This window comes from Acartia tonsa, chromosome 5, assembly GCF_053477335.1.
Source record: "Acartia tonsa isolate MP-2025a chromosome 5, ASM5347733v1, whole genome shotgun sequence".
Taxonomy (NCBI): domain Eukaryota; kingdom Metazoa; phylum Arthropoda; class Copepoda; order Calanoida; family Acartiidae; genus Acartia; species Acartia tonsa.
Window position 1 is genome coordinate 27336773 of NC_137264.1, and position 20239 is coordinate 27357011.

At 30.4% G+C, this 20239-nt stretch overlaps 1 protein-coding gene across 4 annotated transcripts in view; it reads right to left on the reverse strand.

The window, feature by feature from the left end:
* Positions 1-3650: 3650 nt before the first annotated feature.
* LOC145319171 (uncharacterized) overlaps positions 3651-20239 on the reverse strand; it is a 101264-nt gene continuing 84675 nt past the window's right edge. For 3 of the 4 annotated variants that reach the window (XM_080161081.1, XM_080161083.1, XM_080161079.1), the window contains 7 exons: positions 20103-20195; positions 19505-19640; positions 17844-17892; positions 8929-8996; positions 8391-8432; positions 7374-7472; positions 3651-6354 (listed from right to left, as the gene is read on the reverse strand). In XM_080161081.1, the coding sequence (XP_080017207.1) occupies positions 6284-6354; positions 7374-7472; positions 8391-8432; positions 8929-8996; positions 17844-17892; positions 19505-19640; positions 20103-20195 (558 nt within the window). In that variant the 3' untranslated portion in view covers positions 3651-6283. The remainder of the gene's footprint in view (positions 6355-7373; positions 7473-8390; positions 8433-8928; positions 8997-17843; positions 17893-19504; positions 19641-20102; positions 20196-20239) is intronic. The other variant, XM_080161082.1, reaches the window with a different exon arrangement.

Consider the following 20239-nt stretch of genomic DNA (forward strand, 5'->3'; position numbering starts at 1 on the left):
GATTTGGTATTGTTTCTGTAACACCTTTTTCTATTTATACTTCATCATATTCTATTTTTACGTAGCAAATCCCAAAGACGCCAATTTTGAGTTTTGCTAGTGCACAACGTTATTATGGCATAATTTTACACAGAGCCGTCTTTCCTTTTATACTTTCTCTGTAATAGCCCTGTAATGTGACCATTAATGACCACTGGATGAAGAGATTTAGTAGCCTGGCTTCTCCATAATTCTCAATTTCCATCGAACACACTGATAAAACCACTTTTAGAAGTGCAAGTCAACCTGCTTTTTGGTCGGTTTTCAAGATAGTACTAGTTATGAATTTAATTTAGAATTGCAATTAGAGAAAACAGTTTATAAAAAGTCATCATATTATTAATAAGATATAAATTTAAACAAAAAAGCATATTTTGTTAATATTTATAGTAACAGCTATAGTTTCAATAATAGTGAATTTTCCCTTTCTTGTTTTTTTTTATACAAACAGAGGATTTTTTCTTCATTGTTTTTGCGCATTTCTTCTAATATCAACTTTTGCATTATACAAAGTAATATGAATAAAAATATTTAGTTGTTATTATTATATTTTAATTGATAATATTAAACATAAAAATACGTTACATCACTTGTTATAGCTTTAAAAATGTACAGCTTGATTTATTGATCTGCATTGAGGTATTAAATCATCCTAGGACAAACCATTTATTATTTTCAATGGCAGCTGTAGTAAGGTGCAAGCCCAACCCAAAATTTTTGGAATAGATTTGCTCCCGGAATCAAAAATCCTATGTTTGAATTCAAGGTAGGTGAAATGTAATGTTATTGTATAAAATTTTCTAAAAATAGATGTATGTGTAATTTAACTGGCATCAGTCTCTCTACCCCTCTGTCCTTCTGGCCAGGGAGGAAGGGATAGGAGCCCTAAATGCTATAATCTGTTTACCTACTATTGATAACTGTATTATTGTATTATTATCCATGTTTCTATCATATAGAAGTTTATGGCATTTAAACTGAACTTAATTTAATCATATTATTATAATATATGTATTAATCATACTAATTTTGCCTATTTTGTTTTGGGCCAAGTGTTTCATACTGTTTTTAGCCAGCTGTTAAAATACGTCTACGACTGGTACGAAAACCTGTCGATACAGTAACAATATCTTTTTTTATGTGTTTCCTTTGCCACTACTCCTTTAATCCCTCCTTTTTAGACGCATTTTTATAACGTAACACATGACACTTTCCAGCGCTTCTTCAGCCATTCAAATTATGCTTAATTGTTACAGAAGGAACAATCATGCAAAGTTTTAAATTGATAGGACGATTTCAATAGGTCTTAATTAATGAAAGGACTTAAGTACCGAGGACACTGAAGAAAAACTTGACTTGAAAGAAAAAATATGACTAATAAAATCAAGGGCGCCCAAGCTTTTTTATTAGGGGGGAGGGAGGTTAAAATATTTGAAGGGGGGGGGGGGTAAATGGCGCCCCACAAATTTTTATCCCATGGGTAAAATTGGCTTGGAGAGGGGGGTAATTACACCCCCTGAAATCATTATTGAGAGGTAAATACCAACCATAATCTGTTGGGGGGGGGGGGGGGATAATTTAATCTATAATACAAAGTAGAACGATGTCTGTCTGTCCGTCTGTCTGTCTGTCCCTTAAGATCTCGGTAACCACTGAACCGATCGGATTCTACTCTTCAGGGTATATACCTATTGGTCCTGTGGTGGTTTTAAGCTATTTTCTTGGGGGGTGAGACACCCCCAACCCCCCAAAAACAAAAAAATCCCCCCCCCCATTTTTTTTTGCTGAAGATTTCCTTAGTCCTTTAACGAATTTCGCCTTAATTTTTTTTATCACCTCTTGGGGCGAAGCCGCTAGTAAAGTAAAAAGTACTATTAAATATTTAGTAGTATCCTGTACATGAAAACACAATAATCAACTAACAAGTCTTGCTAACTGATGAACCAATATGATTCTCTTTTAAAGTGTAGGTTCAAATAGGTCCTGGTAAGGTTTTTAAATAGTTTTGGAGAGGGTACCACCACCCTGGCAGCAAACCAAGATAAATTGCCCTTAGAAAAAAGATTTGAAATTTACTGAACTGTCTGATTTATCTAATGGGTGAGCCAAAAAATGCGTACCTTTTTAATATTCAAATTGTGCGGCCTGTGTTAATGGTAGAAAAAAAGGTATGCATACTGTTAGAACAGCTATGGACTGTAGTTTTAGGAAATATGAAAACGGTTTCTGTGATACGCATAGTTTAGGAGCTATGTGTTAAAATGTCCCAACTGACTTAAACCTTGACGTGCGAGTAAATCATTAGATTAAAATATTTATTAAAAATGCATACCTTTTTAAAATTTAAATTGCGCGGCTTGTGTTAATGGTAGAAAAAAGGTATGCATACCTTTAGAACCGCTATGGACTTTAGTTTTAGGAAATATAAAAAGATTTCTGTGATACGCATAGTTTAGGAGCTACGTGGTAAAATGTTCATACTGACTTAAAACTTGACTTAAAGATTAAAGTAAAGGGTGTGCAAAAACGCGTACATTTTTAAATTAAAACTGCGCAGCTTGTGTTAATAGTATAAAAAAAAGTATATGTATATTGTTAAAATCGTCATAAGCTCTAGTTTTTGAAAATATAAGTACCATTTTTTGTCCCATTGAAGCTACATTGAAAAAAAATGTGAGAAAAGTTTAAAAATAAAACTGTTGCATTTTAAGTCAGTTGGGATATTCACGTAGCTCATAAAATGTACATAGCTCAGGAATAATTCATATATTTCAAAATACTTGAGCTTATAGCAATTCCAACGGTCAGTTGGGACATTTTAACACGTAGCTCCTAAACTATGAGTAGCACAGAAATCGTTTTTATATTTCCAAAAACTAGAGTCCATAGCTGTTCTAACGGTACGCATACATTTTTCTACTATTAACACATGCCGCGCAATTTGAATTTTAAATAGGTATGCATTTTTATGCCCACCATTTATTTTATGAAAGCTTCACATATTAAACAATTAATTTTGATTTAAGAATTTTTTCTTAATAATTGGTAAAATTTTGCTTCTTTTGATAGCATTGTTTAGACAAACCCAGTGCATTGTTTACTTTAAAGGTAAAAACGTACAATGAAATGTATTTTTTATCATAGTTCAGAACTTTTTTAATCTGGTGGAAAGAGAATTGTCCCTTTCGTGGCAATGCCCCATAAGGGGCGATTAGTCGTATTTTTCAAATGGCTTTTCATAGGTTATTTTAGGTTAGGTGATTGCCCAACAGGGTTAGGCAATTAGCCCCACAAAGTAGAGCCCCCCGCAGGGGCTAGAAATAGGAGAAAAGCTACTGTGAAAAAAACGAAGAATCGCCCCTTAAGGAGCGTTGCCACGAACGGGACTATACCCGGTGGAACTATATAGCATTTGATCAAGAACATCCCAGCCTTTTCAATTTTTGGGTTGGAAGTAAAAAAAAGCGCGAAGCACGCCGACATATTTTTAAAGGATTATTTATTCTGGGGGATATTTACCCTAAATAGAATAGTTTCGGCTTTTTACGTATAATTTTACTCTCTAATTAGGAGCAGTTTGACTTTAGCAACACATTCAATAAACACAATTATACAACAGAAAACTATATTTTTCAATTTGATTAATTTTATACATATTTCAACATTAGTATGCTATAAGTAATTAAACTAAAATAATCATATTTTAACAATAGTTTCACTCACAAAAGATAGTTACAAATTTAACTAAGGAGCTAATTGGAGTTAACTAAATATAATAATTCTAATCAAATGTATTATGTAACAGACTATCAAGATATTTTTATTTTATTTAAAAACCATTAAAGAAATACATTTTGATTTATTTCTACTTTTAGTTATCCTTTTCTGTTTCATAGACCATTTAATTGGATTTTTTATTAAAAATGAACTATAATCATAAAAAGCGTAGCAACCTAAGCATACAATATAATATTTAGATGATAAAAGAACAATAAATTGTTAAACAGTAAGTGAGTGTTTGACTATGTCTTAAAAGAGTAAAAATTGGCTGTTGAAATAAAGTTTATGTATGTATTTGTGTGTGTTTGATGGAATTCATTCGATGGGTGATTTTGTAAAATACTATTAGAGACATACCATAATTATTAAGCAGTTGTGCTGCTTAAAATATAATTACTGGAATTATCAAACAATATGCTTCACAATCCCCTAATTATCTTAATTAATTTTTAATGATGTAATATCTTTATTAAAAATTAATTTTCTGACACAACAGGTTTTTAATATAGTTTTAATTTTATCAGAAAGTATAGATTTGTAATTTATAAAAATCATCATCTATTTCATTTTTACAAATTTCTTTTTCTTTTTAGTCTTTTATTAAATAACTATTTCTCATTTTGTAACAATTTGATTATTAATATTTGCAAGCTTATGTATTTGTTGCCAGGAATATTAGGATATGCAAATAATACCATGTAAACATTCCTGAGTGAAATCCATATTTAAAAACTGTGGAATATTTCAGGTTTTGTTACTTTACCATATAGGTAAAACAAACAGAAAGCTCTTCATAGTGCCTGAAAAAAATGATGTCTTACAATACAATGACCAACGATACAAAGACTAGATTAAAAATGGCAGTCCAGTATACATTTTAATTGACCAGAATGTAGTCATTTTGAATGCACTATAGAGAGCTTCAACAAACAGTTTTTTAAAGGTGGCATTTTTATAAGAATAAAATCAAGGTAAACTAATTTTGACTCTGAGTTGACACACAAAAAAGTCAAAATATTGCTGTTTTCCAACAAATTTTTATTAGAGTAGAAACAAAGCTAGTTTTCTAGATAGAAATTGAGTTACAAGGATTGCAGGTATTACTTTCATATTCACATATCCTTGAATACATGTTAAGCTGTTTCATCTTGAAATTGTTTTATTGTGAAATATTTGTATGTATTTACTTCTAGTCGAGCAAAAATATATATACAGTCAAATTAAAAGTTTTCCAAAATTTAGTTCTACATATAATATGTATGTCTTTTTAAGAATAACGAAAGGAAAAATATTATGAAAAACAATATTGATATTATAATATATAAGATTTACTTATGATGAAACTTTGAATTTAAGTTAAAACTAATTAAAGCCGATAATTATACAAAAACTTACACGTTTTTAAATCTTTTAAAACACATTTTTGCATTTGGTAATCATCTTATCTAATTAACATTTAATTTAGATTTCTTGTATGGGTTTAAGTTGAAGTTTACAGAAGTTAAAATAATCTATAATATAGAGGCTATGACAATATTTACGTTTCCGTACAGAAAAACTGTAAATCCTTACTAGATATATTTTTTATATACATTTTAGAACCGATTAGGATCAAGCTAAAAGTAACTTATTTTGTTTCTTAAAAGAAAAATTTTTCTTAAATTATTTTGATAATTTTTCCGAGATTATTTGTCCTATAATTACATATATGAAAACTTTAACAAATATTACGTAATTTTTACATAATTTCTTTAAATAAACATAAATATAAAATTTGTAGAAAACTTGTTTAATAACTTCCAAACTAAGAGTAAATGATAAAACACAAAACTAATTTACTTTATACAATAAAAATATGCCTTACATTTATTAAAAATATTTGATAATAGGAAGCGTTTTTTTATTGATTTGTATTTTGTAGTTATCTATTGAAGGGGCATCATAATAGAATAAAATATATTACATTTTAAAAAGTAAAGTTAGAAATACGGAAGAATGTTTTATCTTTTAAACTGTAAAACTGTTGTCGAAAACGGACAGCCGTTTTGTTACAGCTGATTAAAAGCGGATAGTCTGAGACTATAACGAACGCAGATAAAATTGATTTTATTTCTAGCCGCTAGTTTCATGCAGCGTTCTGTGAATTATTAGTTTTAGACTATATTTTTTTAATTTTAACAAAGGTGAAAACAATATTTAATATAAACATAGATATATTTAATGGCTGTCCGTTTCATCGGTTGCAGACTTCAGCAACATAAGTAAGAACTTTCTTCGTATTTCCGACTTAAGCAAATTTCTTTGATGATATAAAACTTTTAAAAGTTCTTTATGTTCAATACTATTTTTGGAATTCAAAGGCCTTAGTAAAAATATAAAATACATATTGAAAATAAAGAACAGGTAATTATATGCTTCTGCACTAGAAATTATATAATTTTCTCATTATATTTATCCAATGTGTTTAGAAATTGTTTCTGTAAAGATGTGAACTTTTCTTATGTGGCAAGGTTTGACAAGATTTTACCCATACATCTAAATAGAAAATAATTAAATGTTAAATATTTCTTCCGTGTATTTTGTAACACATAAACCCAAAGATATGATATCCAATTTTTTTTTTGTCAAAATCTGCTCTACAACTAGCGCCAGGCGGTTTTCTAAAAAAATCGCTGAAAATTGTGGAAAAGAAGACATTGATAGCGCTAGTCTCGGTTAAAAATAGCACAGCATACTTTTGACACAATAATCTTAATAGCATTTTCTAATTAAAAAATATGCAGAAAAACTAAATTCATCTCCAATCTATTCTCCTATGCATTTGAAAACTGCTATTTAAAAAAAATGCCATCAAGGTGGTCGTGCCAAAAGTATGCTGTGGTATCTTTAAACCGAGACTAGCACTGTTTATGTCTTTTTTTCACAAATTTAAGCGATCTTTTTAGAAAACCGACTGGCGCTAGTTGCAGGGTAGATTTTTTGGATAACATATCTTTGGTCTTATATGTTTGAGTTAAAATATACAGAAGAGCTAAAAACCTGCACATTGCTGAGAAATTGTTAAAACCGCCGTGCTACCGTTCAGGGGCGTCCAAGCTTTTTTATTTAGGGGGGGGGGGGTAACATTTTTTTAAGGGGGGGGGGGGGTATAATGGCGCAATTTTTTTACCCCTCCAAAAACTTTTACCCGGGGGTAAAATTTGCTTGGGGGTGTAATCCACACTGTACCCCCCCCCCCTTGGACTTCCTTGATACCGTTGTCTGTTTTTTTAGAGGCCTGGCGCTAGTTAGCCAGTAGAGATAGAGCAATATAATTTTGTACATGTATTTTTAGGCCCCTAAAGTAACTTTATAGGTCAGCAGAACAATTAAATTCGAAAAAGTGTATTTTGAGTATCACGTCTAATGAAGCCTTTTTTCCTTTTCTCTGAGTAAATACAAACTTTCCCAGATAAGATAAAAATTAAATGCTTTACATAAAAGTAATTTAATATAGAAAAGGGTAGGTATTTTAAACGAAATACAGAATAAACTAAATATCTAAGTAGCCATGCCTGTACGATTTGGTAGAGTACAATTTTCAGCTGTACAACAGGTTGTAGCCCCAGTGAACTGTACGGGTGGTGGAACTACAGCTGGACTACCTGTACATTCTGAAAAATTAAACAATACAGCTCAGGGAGTTGACAATGGATGTATATCAATTTAACTCTCCCCTCAATCCATGAAAACAATTTTTAAATTCCGCATTATAAATAAAAAATAAACGCATTTGAAAAAATAAGCTATTAATTGTAATATTTTTTCTCGTATTCATTCGAATCCGGTGGATTGGAACCGGTTCTCATCCATACGAAAAAACTATGTCTAGCATCGTATAATATCCAGTTTTCCACGAATATAAAAATGTACAATTATAAGATTAAAACCAGTTATTTTAGTTCGTGCCTTCATTCTATATCCGCGGAAAGCTGTTTATAATACGATGCGAGAAATAACTATTACAAAACTCAACAGAAAGTATTATATAAAAAATGTAATACACAATTCAGTTAATCAATCTAGTACTATTAATATAAACTTGTCAATCTTTACACATCAAAATATAAAAAATATAATAAATTGTACACAAAGCATGCTGTACAATTATTTAGGCGATTATTTTGTTTACAATCTATTCTATGTTTGTAAGGCCAAAAAAATAACTTTTGGAAGAAAAAAGCCAGTAAAAGATAAGTAATTTATAGTGGAAAAAAATAGTGAAAAGGATTAAACTAATGGGCTCTGCCGTTTTAGCCAAGAGTTTACGTTTAAAATATGCTTATTTTAGTTATGTTGGTCATTTTAGCGACGCCAATAATTAGGTCTATTTAAAAGAATAAATATTAGATTTAATCAAGTAACAGAGGTAAAATTTATTCAAAAATATGATTATTTTAATTAAAATTTTGCCTAAAAGTATACTTTAAAATAATTCTAACCTTCCCTAATATCAAATTTAGATTCCTAATTCAAAAATATAGATTATAGAAAGGACGGACAATATTAAAATTGAAAAATAAACCACTAACTTTTTACTTTTTTGATGAAGGATGAAAAATCGTGTTCAGCTCCTAGAAATAAGTAATACTTTTTCTTCTAGCGCAAGTTATTGCACATACAGATATTATATCTTTAATTTTAAAAAATGAACCTGTTATTTACAAATTCTAAATGAAATATCAAAAAGTTGAAAAGCAGCAAAAACGAATGTGTTCATTGATAGCAAAGCTTTCTGATAAAAAATGAAAGTACAGTATAAGACATTCTTTTAAAAATATCTTGTAAAAGTTTTAAACTGCCAAGCTGACGGCAGAAACGTAACGGAACCTATGCTGAGATAATAAATAACTGAAATAGCCAATATCCAAGGAGCGCAAGTGTATTGCGAACAGGCGAAAAACATCCCCTTCACCTAAATGATTTGTCTGTTACTCTTTATCATTGATATCCTTTTCATGATTTGACTCTGAATTTAATTCTTAGGCTATATATCATAAATCCTTCACAAATACAGCTAGATGATTTAAAATTGTAGAGTAACTTGTCCTAATGAAGAAAAATATTTACCTGGGATAGAATTGATGGAATTGTGCCTGGATATACACTCAGATTTCTGTTCTTCTGACACTGGGGGCCTGAAATAAATTTAAATAAGTGGGGGTAAAGAAAAGGTTGTATATACCTTTATTATTTTTTTCTCTGACTTAATCATTAATTTTGGACACTAGGTTTGCTAATTTTAAGCTTTTTTTATTCTATGCTATAATGTAAGTTACAATAAAAAATCCTCAAAAAAAATAAACTGCTTATCCCTTATTCGTGATAAAAGCCCATGATACTTAATTAATCCATTATGCTTTTGCTAGCTGAGCTAAGCTAGTGCTCATACAACAAGGATGAAATTTATTTCTATGAAGCAAATATATGTTGTTGTTGGTGTTATATGTGTATTATGTACAGCCCTGTAAAGTTAAAATTGTATTTTTCTGACAACCTATGTCTTACCTTTTTAAGGCATGTTAGAGTTGCACTATCGGTTTTAAATTTTGTATAATAATTTCTGAAACAGTTATTAATATTGCAGCCACAATATATATTGAAGTTCATTTTTATGTATGTTGTCATTATTGTTATAATATTTCTTGTTGTAATGTATAAACCTAACTAAAGCTAACAAAACAAAAACCTCTTATTTTTTGGCAAAACTGTCACAAAGTATTTTTTTCATTTGCAAAAACCCGGGCTCAGTTTTTCTAGTGATAGAACGTCATTGGAAAAAGTTAGAATTGATTTTTTTATTTGAAAGTATGACTATTATAAAAATCTCTTAACCAGATTTAAAATAAAAGCATCTAAATAAAAGGCTGAAATCTGACATAGCTTCCTTGAAACAGAAGTTAAAAGGCATCGTCAAAATAAAGGTGAATCGATTTTAAAAACTTAATTTAATGGTAAAATGTTAATAATTGCATCCATTGATTCTTATTTTTTAAAGCCAAATTCTATTTAACTTGTGCTCAATAACTCTAACACTACTGTTTAATATTATGAAAACAATATGTAACACTTTTTCTAATTTTTCAGTATCATAAAGCTTAAAAATATTAGAATACAGTAAAAAATATTTTTCTTTATTCATTTTTAATTTGAATATAAATAGCAACTGTTTACAAAATAAATTAATCTTAATCTTCAAACTGAATTAGGTTTATAGTTACACAAAGTAAATAATGTCAAATATGATTAATACGTAGCAATTTCATATCATGTAAAATTTTAGAAGTATAAATTTCAAGTCATCTAAATGGTTAGAAGTTAGTATGGACTCTATCCTTGTTTGTATTCAACATTTCTTTACCAAACTTTTTCGCTAATTCCTCTCAAAAGAAAGCTTTTTGTCTGTTAATCTCCATTTCCTAATTTTTTCTCTCGGGTAGAAATGAGTAAATAAGAGGTATTAAAAGTAGGTCAAATAATAAGGAAGGTAACAAAAAAGTTTTTAATTATCCCATAAAATCTTAAAATTATATTTCATTTTTTAAAAATTAAAGCTGTCAATCAATTTCATTTTATACGCACAAGTGAATCAAAAAACCTACAGACAAAATAAAAAAAAAACAATGATGAAAACATCCAGCAAAGCTCTAAAACAAAGGCAAGGAGAGAACAACAATCATTATAGAATGTTAGAACTTAATGTCTACGGTAACTAAAAGAGCTAACTGTTATGGACGGACAGACCCTAATTATATGAATGCTTTGAATTTAATAGACAACATAAAGTAGTTGCGCTTAAAAAACTAGGACAAAGAACTTGTATAACTGGGGACAATGAGATTTGAAACTCATACTGTTTGTTCAGTTCAATAATATTGTAAAATGGATTGCAATGATTCAAATCCAATAATTGTATTTATGTACTGTGCAATATTATTCAACTCAATACCCCTAAGAAACAGAGCATCAAATTACATATAATTTGGACAATGTCTCATGTTTTATGTACATAATCTTAAAGTCGAAGAGGGCTTTCATCACCTTTACACCCCCCCCCCCCCCCTCACCCTAGGTAAAATGTAATATTGGTAAGAAGTGATCTGAATATTGTACAATTATTGGAATATAATTTAGTGTCTCTGAATTATGTAGAGCATGTGCCAAAATATTTGCATTCAAATGACTTGACCCAGTAATTGCCAGGCAAACATAGATCATACAGTTCAAATAGAGAAACTTCTGTTTTTAGTTGTAGTAACTCAACCGGCTGTTTACCTCAAAGTGCTTAGTCGAGCACAGAAACTCTCCTATTATTTTTTTGAAATCATTGAAAATAAAGGATGCTGTGTGGTGTTTCGTGAGTTTAACTTTTGATAAGATTAAGCACCGCAGGTATAGGCTCTACGAGGTTCTGGCATGAAGAACCCCCCCTCCCCCACACCTTCTCTATATTTCCAACTTATTTAAGCAATACTTGATTATTTCGTATGTATGTCTTGTACAGTTTTAAAGGAGATATAATTCTGAAATGAAGATTCCCAATGAGCCCATGCTCTATTTAATTTTTATACGTTCGTGAGTCTATATTAAGGATTTATTTTCATTAAAATATGATTTTTTCAACCACTATTCAGATAGGAAGGCTTTTTTCATAATCACACATAAAAAGTATAATAATGTAAAATTTAAAACAAAAGATTAAATGAAAATAAGAAGTATAAATTATCTGAACTGTATATTTTCTAAAATTTATTTCATTTCTAACTCATTCAATCATTTTGAGATAGTTGTTCTGGAAAATCTACTTGTCCTCTGTCAGGGACGTCCAAGGGGGGTAGGGTGGAGGGGAGATTAGGTAGGCACCCTCAAAATTTTGGATTCTATATTCCCCCCCCCAAAAAAAAAAAAATTCCCCCCCCCCCCCTGAATGAAAAAGCTTAGACGCCCTTGTCCTCTGTGTAGTTTATACATAATTTAATCCTTTTCACAAACAATATGGTCTACAAGTCTTCGCTTCTCTTAATATATTTTATTTGATTTGATCATATAACTTCTAGTGGTTTCGATTTTGATTTATAACCGATCTAAACTACTTAAGTATCAAATTTTGGATGGGGGTTTTAAATTTACATTTGTGAGTAAGGGGGATAATTACAAGAACAATTGGGTCCAATAGCCTCGACGCTATATAAATGTGTTTCAAATGTTGTTCACTGTACTTCACTATGTAGAGTCCAATTCTACTAATACTAAAGTAAATAAACGGACGAACGTACTACATGCACAAGTAGCTGCGTTTCTAAAAAAGTTTAAGTTTCTATCTAAAAATTGTTGTGCAAATAAAAACCCAAATTTTACACAAAATTCTTTTTGGTTTTTAACTTGGTAAAAATTTGCAGAAAATTTAGAAGAAAACTTTTGCAATATTTATTCCTCATGGCAAAGAAGAAAAGTAAATTCCATGAAGTTTTAGAATTTTGTTTTCTTTTTTTAGAAGTGAAAATTAATTTCATGAGTTGTGTTCCCAGCTTCCTTAAAAATCTCTGTGTACGTATCCTTATAAGAAACTAACAGGATCTTTGTCTGTATATCTGTCTGTCGTACCGAAGGATCTCGCAAACCGCTGGACTGATATCATCTTTACAGGGTATCTTCTCATAATAATTTAAACCAACTTTATGTTTCATCTATGTAATGACAAAATGACTATATTTTCTATAGAAGTTCCAAACTTGGAGCCATAGCTAATTAGCCAAATTACCCAAGCCTACATCTATGCTATTTGTTGTAGACCTATTTCTTATATTTTTGATAAAAGTTTTGTCTGCTAAGTGGAGCATCAGCTTTTAGTATGAAACCATCATCACACTTTATCAAAGATTAGTTTTCATAAATAGACAATTATGTTATTTAGAAATTAAGATACAAAATGGTATATAACGAATAAATTTCGATATTTTATGACAAACATTACTTCCACTTTGCCACTTTTATGTTATTAATATACCTTAGCAAAGGGAATAGAGAAGGAGGATCTACTGCAGTTCACGGTAAAATATTGCTGGTAACGAATATTGCCTAAAATTTATGAATTTTAAAGGCTGCTAGCTTCCAAACGGCTGAACGTACATATCAAGCACGCACACTGTTTTAAGCGGCATAAGAAAGCCTACAAATAATCTGGAATAGCCATAAATCAATAATGCATAATTATCTAGCATTAAAGAGAAATACGCGAAAAAGACCTATTTTACGCGTTTTTTTTCAGTGAAGCTTTCCCTGTGCATTATTGGATCTTGGCTATTCCAGATTATTTGTAGGTCTTCTTATACCGCTTAAAATAGTGTGCGGGTATGATCTGTACGTTCAGCCGTTTGGCAGCTAGCAGCCTTTAAAATTCATAAATTTTTGGCAATATTCGTTACCAGCAATATTTTACCATGAACTGCAGTAGATCCTAGAAGGATATTTATAGTGGCTCAGCAATTTCAGCCGCAGACACAACAAACATCCTCCGCGAGGACTATAAAAGCCTCGTATCAGCCGTGCAGCTATCAAATATCAATAACTGTCAGACACGCGGCATTTTCAATAAGCCCTTCCCCGAGCTGTTGCAGACTACACATTTCAATAAAGCATAAGCCATTTCCAACGTTAGTTACAATCAACTGCAGGGTAAGTCAAGCAGCTACCGACCCTTATTGTTTTGCAATCAATTCTTTAATTTTTAAACCTTTTCTCAGTTTGATGAACAATGGTTATCATTTATTTAAGGAATATATAGTTAGAGGTCTCATATATGTGAGTGAGGAAAGTTAAGCATAGTAAAACATATTTGTTAAAAAATAATTCATGTAAGTCTATAATGCAGACAGTTAGATAACTGTAAGTACATAAAAAAGTCTTACTTAAGCAAAACTTTTGAATTATGTACTGTCTAAGTACTGCTTGGGATAGGTACATCATTTCAATAAAAATAAAAATAATAGGAAAATTTTAACAATTCAAAAATTGGTGTCCAAATAGCTAATGAACTAATATTTTTAAAATTATTGTAAGGGTGCTACGTTTTCAAGATTTAATCTCATTATTTATAGTTTGATATTTTTTATTATGATTTATTACCATAGCTTTTCATTACCAAGTCACATTTATAGCAAAGATCTTCTTTGGATTGGTTAATCCTGCGGTTTTTACATATAATGAATGAAAAAAAATATTCATTTGGTTGATCTCCACAGCATTATAGACTATTTTTTGTCCTTCCTTATCCCTTACAATACCTCTAGATGCTAAAAAATCCAGGGAGTAATGGAGGGGACAATGGATCGAATATTAATTTTTTAGGAAATTTTTAGGAGTCCCAGACTTTGGGTACTGGCTTAAAGGGAATGTGCAAGAATGTAGCAGGTTCTGACTGACTTTGGGTACTAGCGCATCATTGCCGCTAACTCACTGAGTTAGTTTTGAATTTAACAGACAAGTATCAATAAACTTAATTTCTAGCAGACAGCGGGTTTTAACAAATTTTTTTCTCAAAAAAATATCATTTCATAGATAAAAACTTTATTGTGATATTTGTGTAATAAACAATCTAAGACACTCAAATTCAATTCTTGTATAATTTAAAATTTAGAAATATAGGGTAAACGAGTTCCAGGGAGATTTTTCTAGTAATTAATTACAAAATGGTTATGCCAGTCTGATGTACTTGTAATATAATTTTCAAACGAATGCTTTGTTCTTAGAACTTTTTTTTTTATTTCTTAGTTTTTCTAGATTTGATTAACATACCCTTTATAATTTGTTACAAATTTTCTGGATAAATCTGGATTTCATGGCTTTTTAGCGAAAACGCATAAATTGAAATAATTGCCCAGGAGTTCCAGAAAGATTTTTCTAGTAATTAATTACAAAATGGTTATGCCAGTCTGATGTACTTGTAATATAATTTTCAAACGAATGCTTTGTTCTTAGAACTTTTTTCTTATTTCTTAGTTTTTCTAGATTTGATTAACATACCTTATATAATTTTCTACAAATTTTCTGGATAAATCTGGATTTCATGGCATTTCAGCGAAAACTCGTAAATTGAATTAATTGCCTCTCTGTTTAGAAAATCAGCCATTAGTATCATATAATTTTTGAAATTCCAATTGTTTATATGAGTAAAAATCCCTCACTCACAGGCACTACTTTATAAAGTACGTCTATTACATAAGACAAAGGAGAGTATTTAGTTTAAACTTTCCATACCTCATTTCTCCAAGTTTTCATATTAATGTGTGGCTGTGAATGCTTAGTAGCGGAGCAACTCATTGCATTGTATAACATTTAGTTTGTGTCTGTCGATTATATGTTATGTCCCCCCACCCCCACCTCCCCCATTGATGATTTGACGGTCGACTGTTGAAGATTGCTTGAAAAATTTAACCAAAAAGTGGTAATTCTTAACAGCCTTTTGTTGTGAAATTTTATCTTTTCACATATAAAAATCCTAATTCCTAAATTTTCTGGTTAAGATATATTAACACTTTATATTTAGTGGATTTAGAGGTAAACTTTTCAAGAGTTTAAACACAAATATTCATGTATAAAGTATATACAAAAAAAATATAAAAAATTGTGAAAACATTTAAATATCCTAATATACTTTTATGCTATTCTATTTGTCTAAAAGGTTATCCGTGGTGTTGTATAGCTCTAATAATACTTTATTTTTTCATGTTCAAATAAGAGTACAAACAACATGATTTCACATCTTTCTATTTACAGATAAAAGTAAAAATCTAAATCAATGACTTAAGTTTAATGCCAGAATTTTGATATAAATTATGGTTTGATGCTTAGTTTATCAAAATATTTAGAATAATCTATGAATGGTGTAAAGAAAATAATAATATATTTCCCGGCTTATTCCTTTACTCCTGTTTTTAATGAGAGGTAAAGTGCACTGTACAGTGTACAATGTACATATATCTGAGATGGGTTTTTGAAAGAAGAATGCCGCCTTTTATTATGAAATTATTATGAAAATGCCTCGTAGGATTTAAACAGAGTATACAACTTAGGAATTCAAAATTTAAAAATTAATATTTCAGCCATTTGTATAATGTCTAATAAAACTCTAAAAAGATGCATTAATTAATATACAGCAAAAATGGATTTAAGGTTATTTATTTTTCTTCTATAAAAGCCGTACCAACAAAAGCGAAATAATGAAATGAATAGTTGTATACTCTGTTTAAATCCTACGAGGCATTTTCATAATAATTTCATAATAAAACGAGGCATTCTTCTTTCAAAAACCCATCTCTGGTAGTAATTTCTTCACAAAATACAAATTATCTGCAATTTTAGAAGAAGAAAAACGCAAAAAGATAACTACGCTTTGAATCTACTCTGGAAAATAAATTCTAATGTCTGTAAAGTTGTTCAAAATAAACCACGAAGTCCATCTTTAAAATCTTTAAGTTATTTTTTTGAAGGGAATGGAGGGGTATTTTATTTTTTGGGGCGATTTCTCTTAGGAGCTTGGTGAAAACCTCACACAAAACAGTTATACGCCTTCCCTGGACCAATGATATACTTTTTTTAAAAGGAAACCATATTTGCCTCGCTGTTAGTAAGATCATAAGCTACAGATAGATACACAAACATCCTGTTACTTTTATATAAGGATTATTGCGGGGATATTGGTTAACTGACATATTAAAATTTAAATGAACACTAAAATTGCAAAGAAATTTAACATGAATTAATAATTTGAATAAGAATAACATTTATTTAATTATCTGAAACGTAAATTCAGACTAAACTTAAAATCAGGGGAAAATTTTAAAACGATTACACAAGGGTCAAATAAAAATACAAATTTGGGCTTTCATAGTATTGATCATTTTCAATAAATACCGTTCGTAAAAATTCAAAACTAACCAATAAAATATTTCCCGATTAATTGTGTATATTTTTGTTTAATAAACTTTACACTGTTCTTATATTTTTCTATACAATTGGAATAAAATTACAAAATAAAGCAAGACTGCAATGTTCAAACGTCTAAGATCATGGTCTGGCATCATACGAAGCTAGCAGCTAGTGTAAAAACAATCTTTTCGTGCGTAAGCCTTGTAGCTTGTCACAAGGCAGTTGGCAGTTTTTAAAGTATTTAATAAATTACCTTCGTTAGATATACAAAGTTGATTTAAAGATTTTTTCAAAATTATATTTTCAATACCTATACTTTTTTATTTAACCGTGTGGAAAGCAGTATGAAATGAACAATAATGAACTGCCTTTAACAGTGCCAAAATTTACTTAACTTAAGGGATTAGTATTTGATGAGGGGGAAAAGAGGAATATTTAGATGACTATAACAATGTTTTTCTAAAAATCATTGTCTGTTCGTCGACATACGTCATATCGAATTTGAAATGATGAAAATATATCAAATATATTTTACCTTTTCCGTTTTTTTTTCTAAATAGCTCTTTTATATTTTTGATTTTATTAAGGTTTTCGTCTTTGGTTTGGTGCATATATAGAAGAGGTAAAGATATTTAGCTAGCAGAGAAGGAAAGGGCATACTAAACGTGTTATAACCACATTATCTTATTCGTTTGCTCAAAAACTTTGGTAACTTTTAAAAAATTTTGATTGGTTGGTTCCTAACTTAAAGTGTATTAACCTTTCAACTAATAATTTTCATCCACTCTGATGAGGTTATTTAATTTACAATAATTGGTGAAGTGTTTTAAGTTATCGTCCAATGTCTTATCCCTTGATCAACCCATAAAATACTATAATGTTTGTTTGGCAACGAATCGCAGAACTAGTTCAGTAAAATTCAAATACGATGTTCCTTCCCTGCATGGATATAATTCTTACTCATCACGAGAGTGCATAGGATAGTTCGACAGAAAACGGATTGGCAGGAACAGACCGTCCTTATAGAGCAGCTGCATTAGATAAGTAATTTTTTTTACCTTTGAAAATTTCTGGGAAGAGTTATGAAACCACAGGATGACTGGTTTCCTAGACATATTGATATACAAATATCCAAATAGGATAGATAGACAGATAGAATAGTTATATACATAATATAGATAGATAGAATAGCTAAGGAAATAGAAAGCTATTAAAAATATATGGAAATTTTTATTTTCATTCCAAACAGTGTAATACGTAGCGTAGATAAAACGTAAACTCCTAATAGATCCGACTAATCTTTTGATGATAAATTCTTGACTATTTGTACTGTGTACATGTATAGCAAAAATATTTCAAACTTTTATATCAAAATATTGTGAAAGTCTTTTGTTCAAGCTGGGGTTGGATAAATTTTCGGTTGATTTGCATCGTAGAATTTGGTAAATAAAGAGTTAGGTCTATAGAGTCAAATAAAAATAAAAAAAATATTCGGGGTAATTTAGTAGTTTAGCCAATTATATGTTTTTAGGCCTATAATTCTCATATGAGAAGAACTTAGGACGAAGAGTATACTTAGCCTTCCTAAAAACTGTAAATTGATCAGTCCAGTGATTTCCAAGAACTTACTGGAAAGACATCATATATACGTACATAATTAGAAACATACATCCAAGGGAGAAAGGGACATTGGGCTGTTGGGCTTTTAAACTAGTCCCGGGCTATTAAACTAGTCCCCAAAGTCCTATATTTCCTTTAAGTTGACTTAACAAACTTGGGAACATTTACTAAATTTTGGTTAGTTGGTTCACTCAGTTTAGTGTTCAAAAATTTCAACCACTAATTGTAATATGTAACATTATGTATCATTATTGGGGATGTACATAAATTAATCGGCCATTGTCTTATTAGATCCCAGAATACATCCAGCTCCTTGAGTATATAAATAGTAGAACAAACATCTCCCTATCTGTGTATAAAATTCACTTAGTCAAATATTTGAATGAAATTACATGTAAAGGATATTTTAGCAATTTTATTTCAACAATGAAATCTAGATTTGTCACAATTTCAAGTCATATTTAGGATCAAAACTACAAAGGTTGTTACATTCAACAGATTGCTGAAAATTCTTCATCCGTAGTTAAACATAGGAAAATACATAGCTAAAGGTACCTAATATAAAAGGTACTGTCAGTACAGGAGGATAGGGTATAAATATAGATAACCATATACATAGATTTATAGATAGATAGAGAGATAGCTAGATAAATGTATCTGATATGCACTGTTAGTACAGAAGGATAAGATTTAGGTACGGGGAAAAAAGTCACTAAAAAATCAGCAATTGACGTCATAAAAAATTGACGTCATAAAAATGAGGGAGATGAGAGGAGAAGTGGGAAAGAAAAAGAGATGGATAAACCCTCATTTTTATGACGTCGCATCGCTGATTTTTGAGTGACTTTGTCCCCTTACAAAGTATAGAGATATTTTTATGTATATAGTATATACATATATGTATAGATAAATATATACATAGGTTTATAGATATATAGAGAGACAGGTAGATAAATGTATCTGGTATAAGAGGTACTGTCAGTACAGGAGGATAAGTTATAGAGATATATAGATACACATATGGTTTGATAACTATATACAATACATAGATATCTACATAGATAGACAGGTAGATAAATAAATTTATTGATAAATGTACCTGGTATGAGAGGTACTGTCTGTACAGGAGGGGAAGGATATGGAGCCAGAAAACTGGGGGGAGGAGGGAGAATAGCAGCTGTGGGGATGGTGCATCCACCTGTACACGGAGGCTCTAAGGAGGTGGCGTCCAGAACCTGACAATTAAATGAGATTCAACAGGTTCTTAAATATATTTTAGCAGTTTATGATTTAATTAACACCCGTCAGACAACCAATTTTTTGATTGCAAGTTCTGTGTATTGAATTTCTAACTTTGCATGGTATGAGTTGCGTCTTAGGTATTTTACAAAGGAATTCAACCTTTCTTACAGCTGATGTAACTCCCGTAACATATCAGCTATATATAGTATGACGCAGTGTGGTTCACACTTGAACCCAACATCTTTCCGACAACAAGTTAGCATTTTCCCATTTACGCTTATGTCTCGAGAACAATCTGAGACCTATGATAACCATTCTAAATGACATAGCCTAATTAGGACTGCTGGTCTCCAGATCTTTATCTTTCCTTCTAGTTTATTCTATAAGTTTATTCTTTTCAATGAATCTTCAGAAAGTTGAAGAATATCTTCTCTACAGCTAGACTCTATGTATACCTGATCAGATTGACTTGCCACCTGTCCATTTCTACCCAGCTCAGAGGGTAGGGTCAATAAATCGGGAAATTCTGTATACTCATATCCACCTCCCTACAAATATTTCATTTTTGTTTAAAATTGTCAACGTTTGTTAA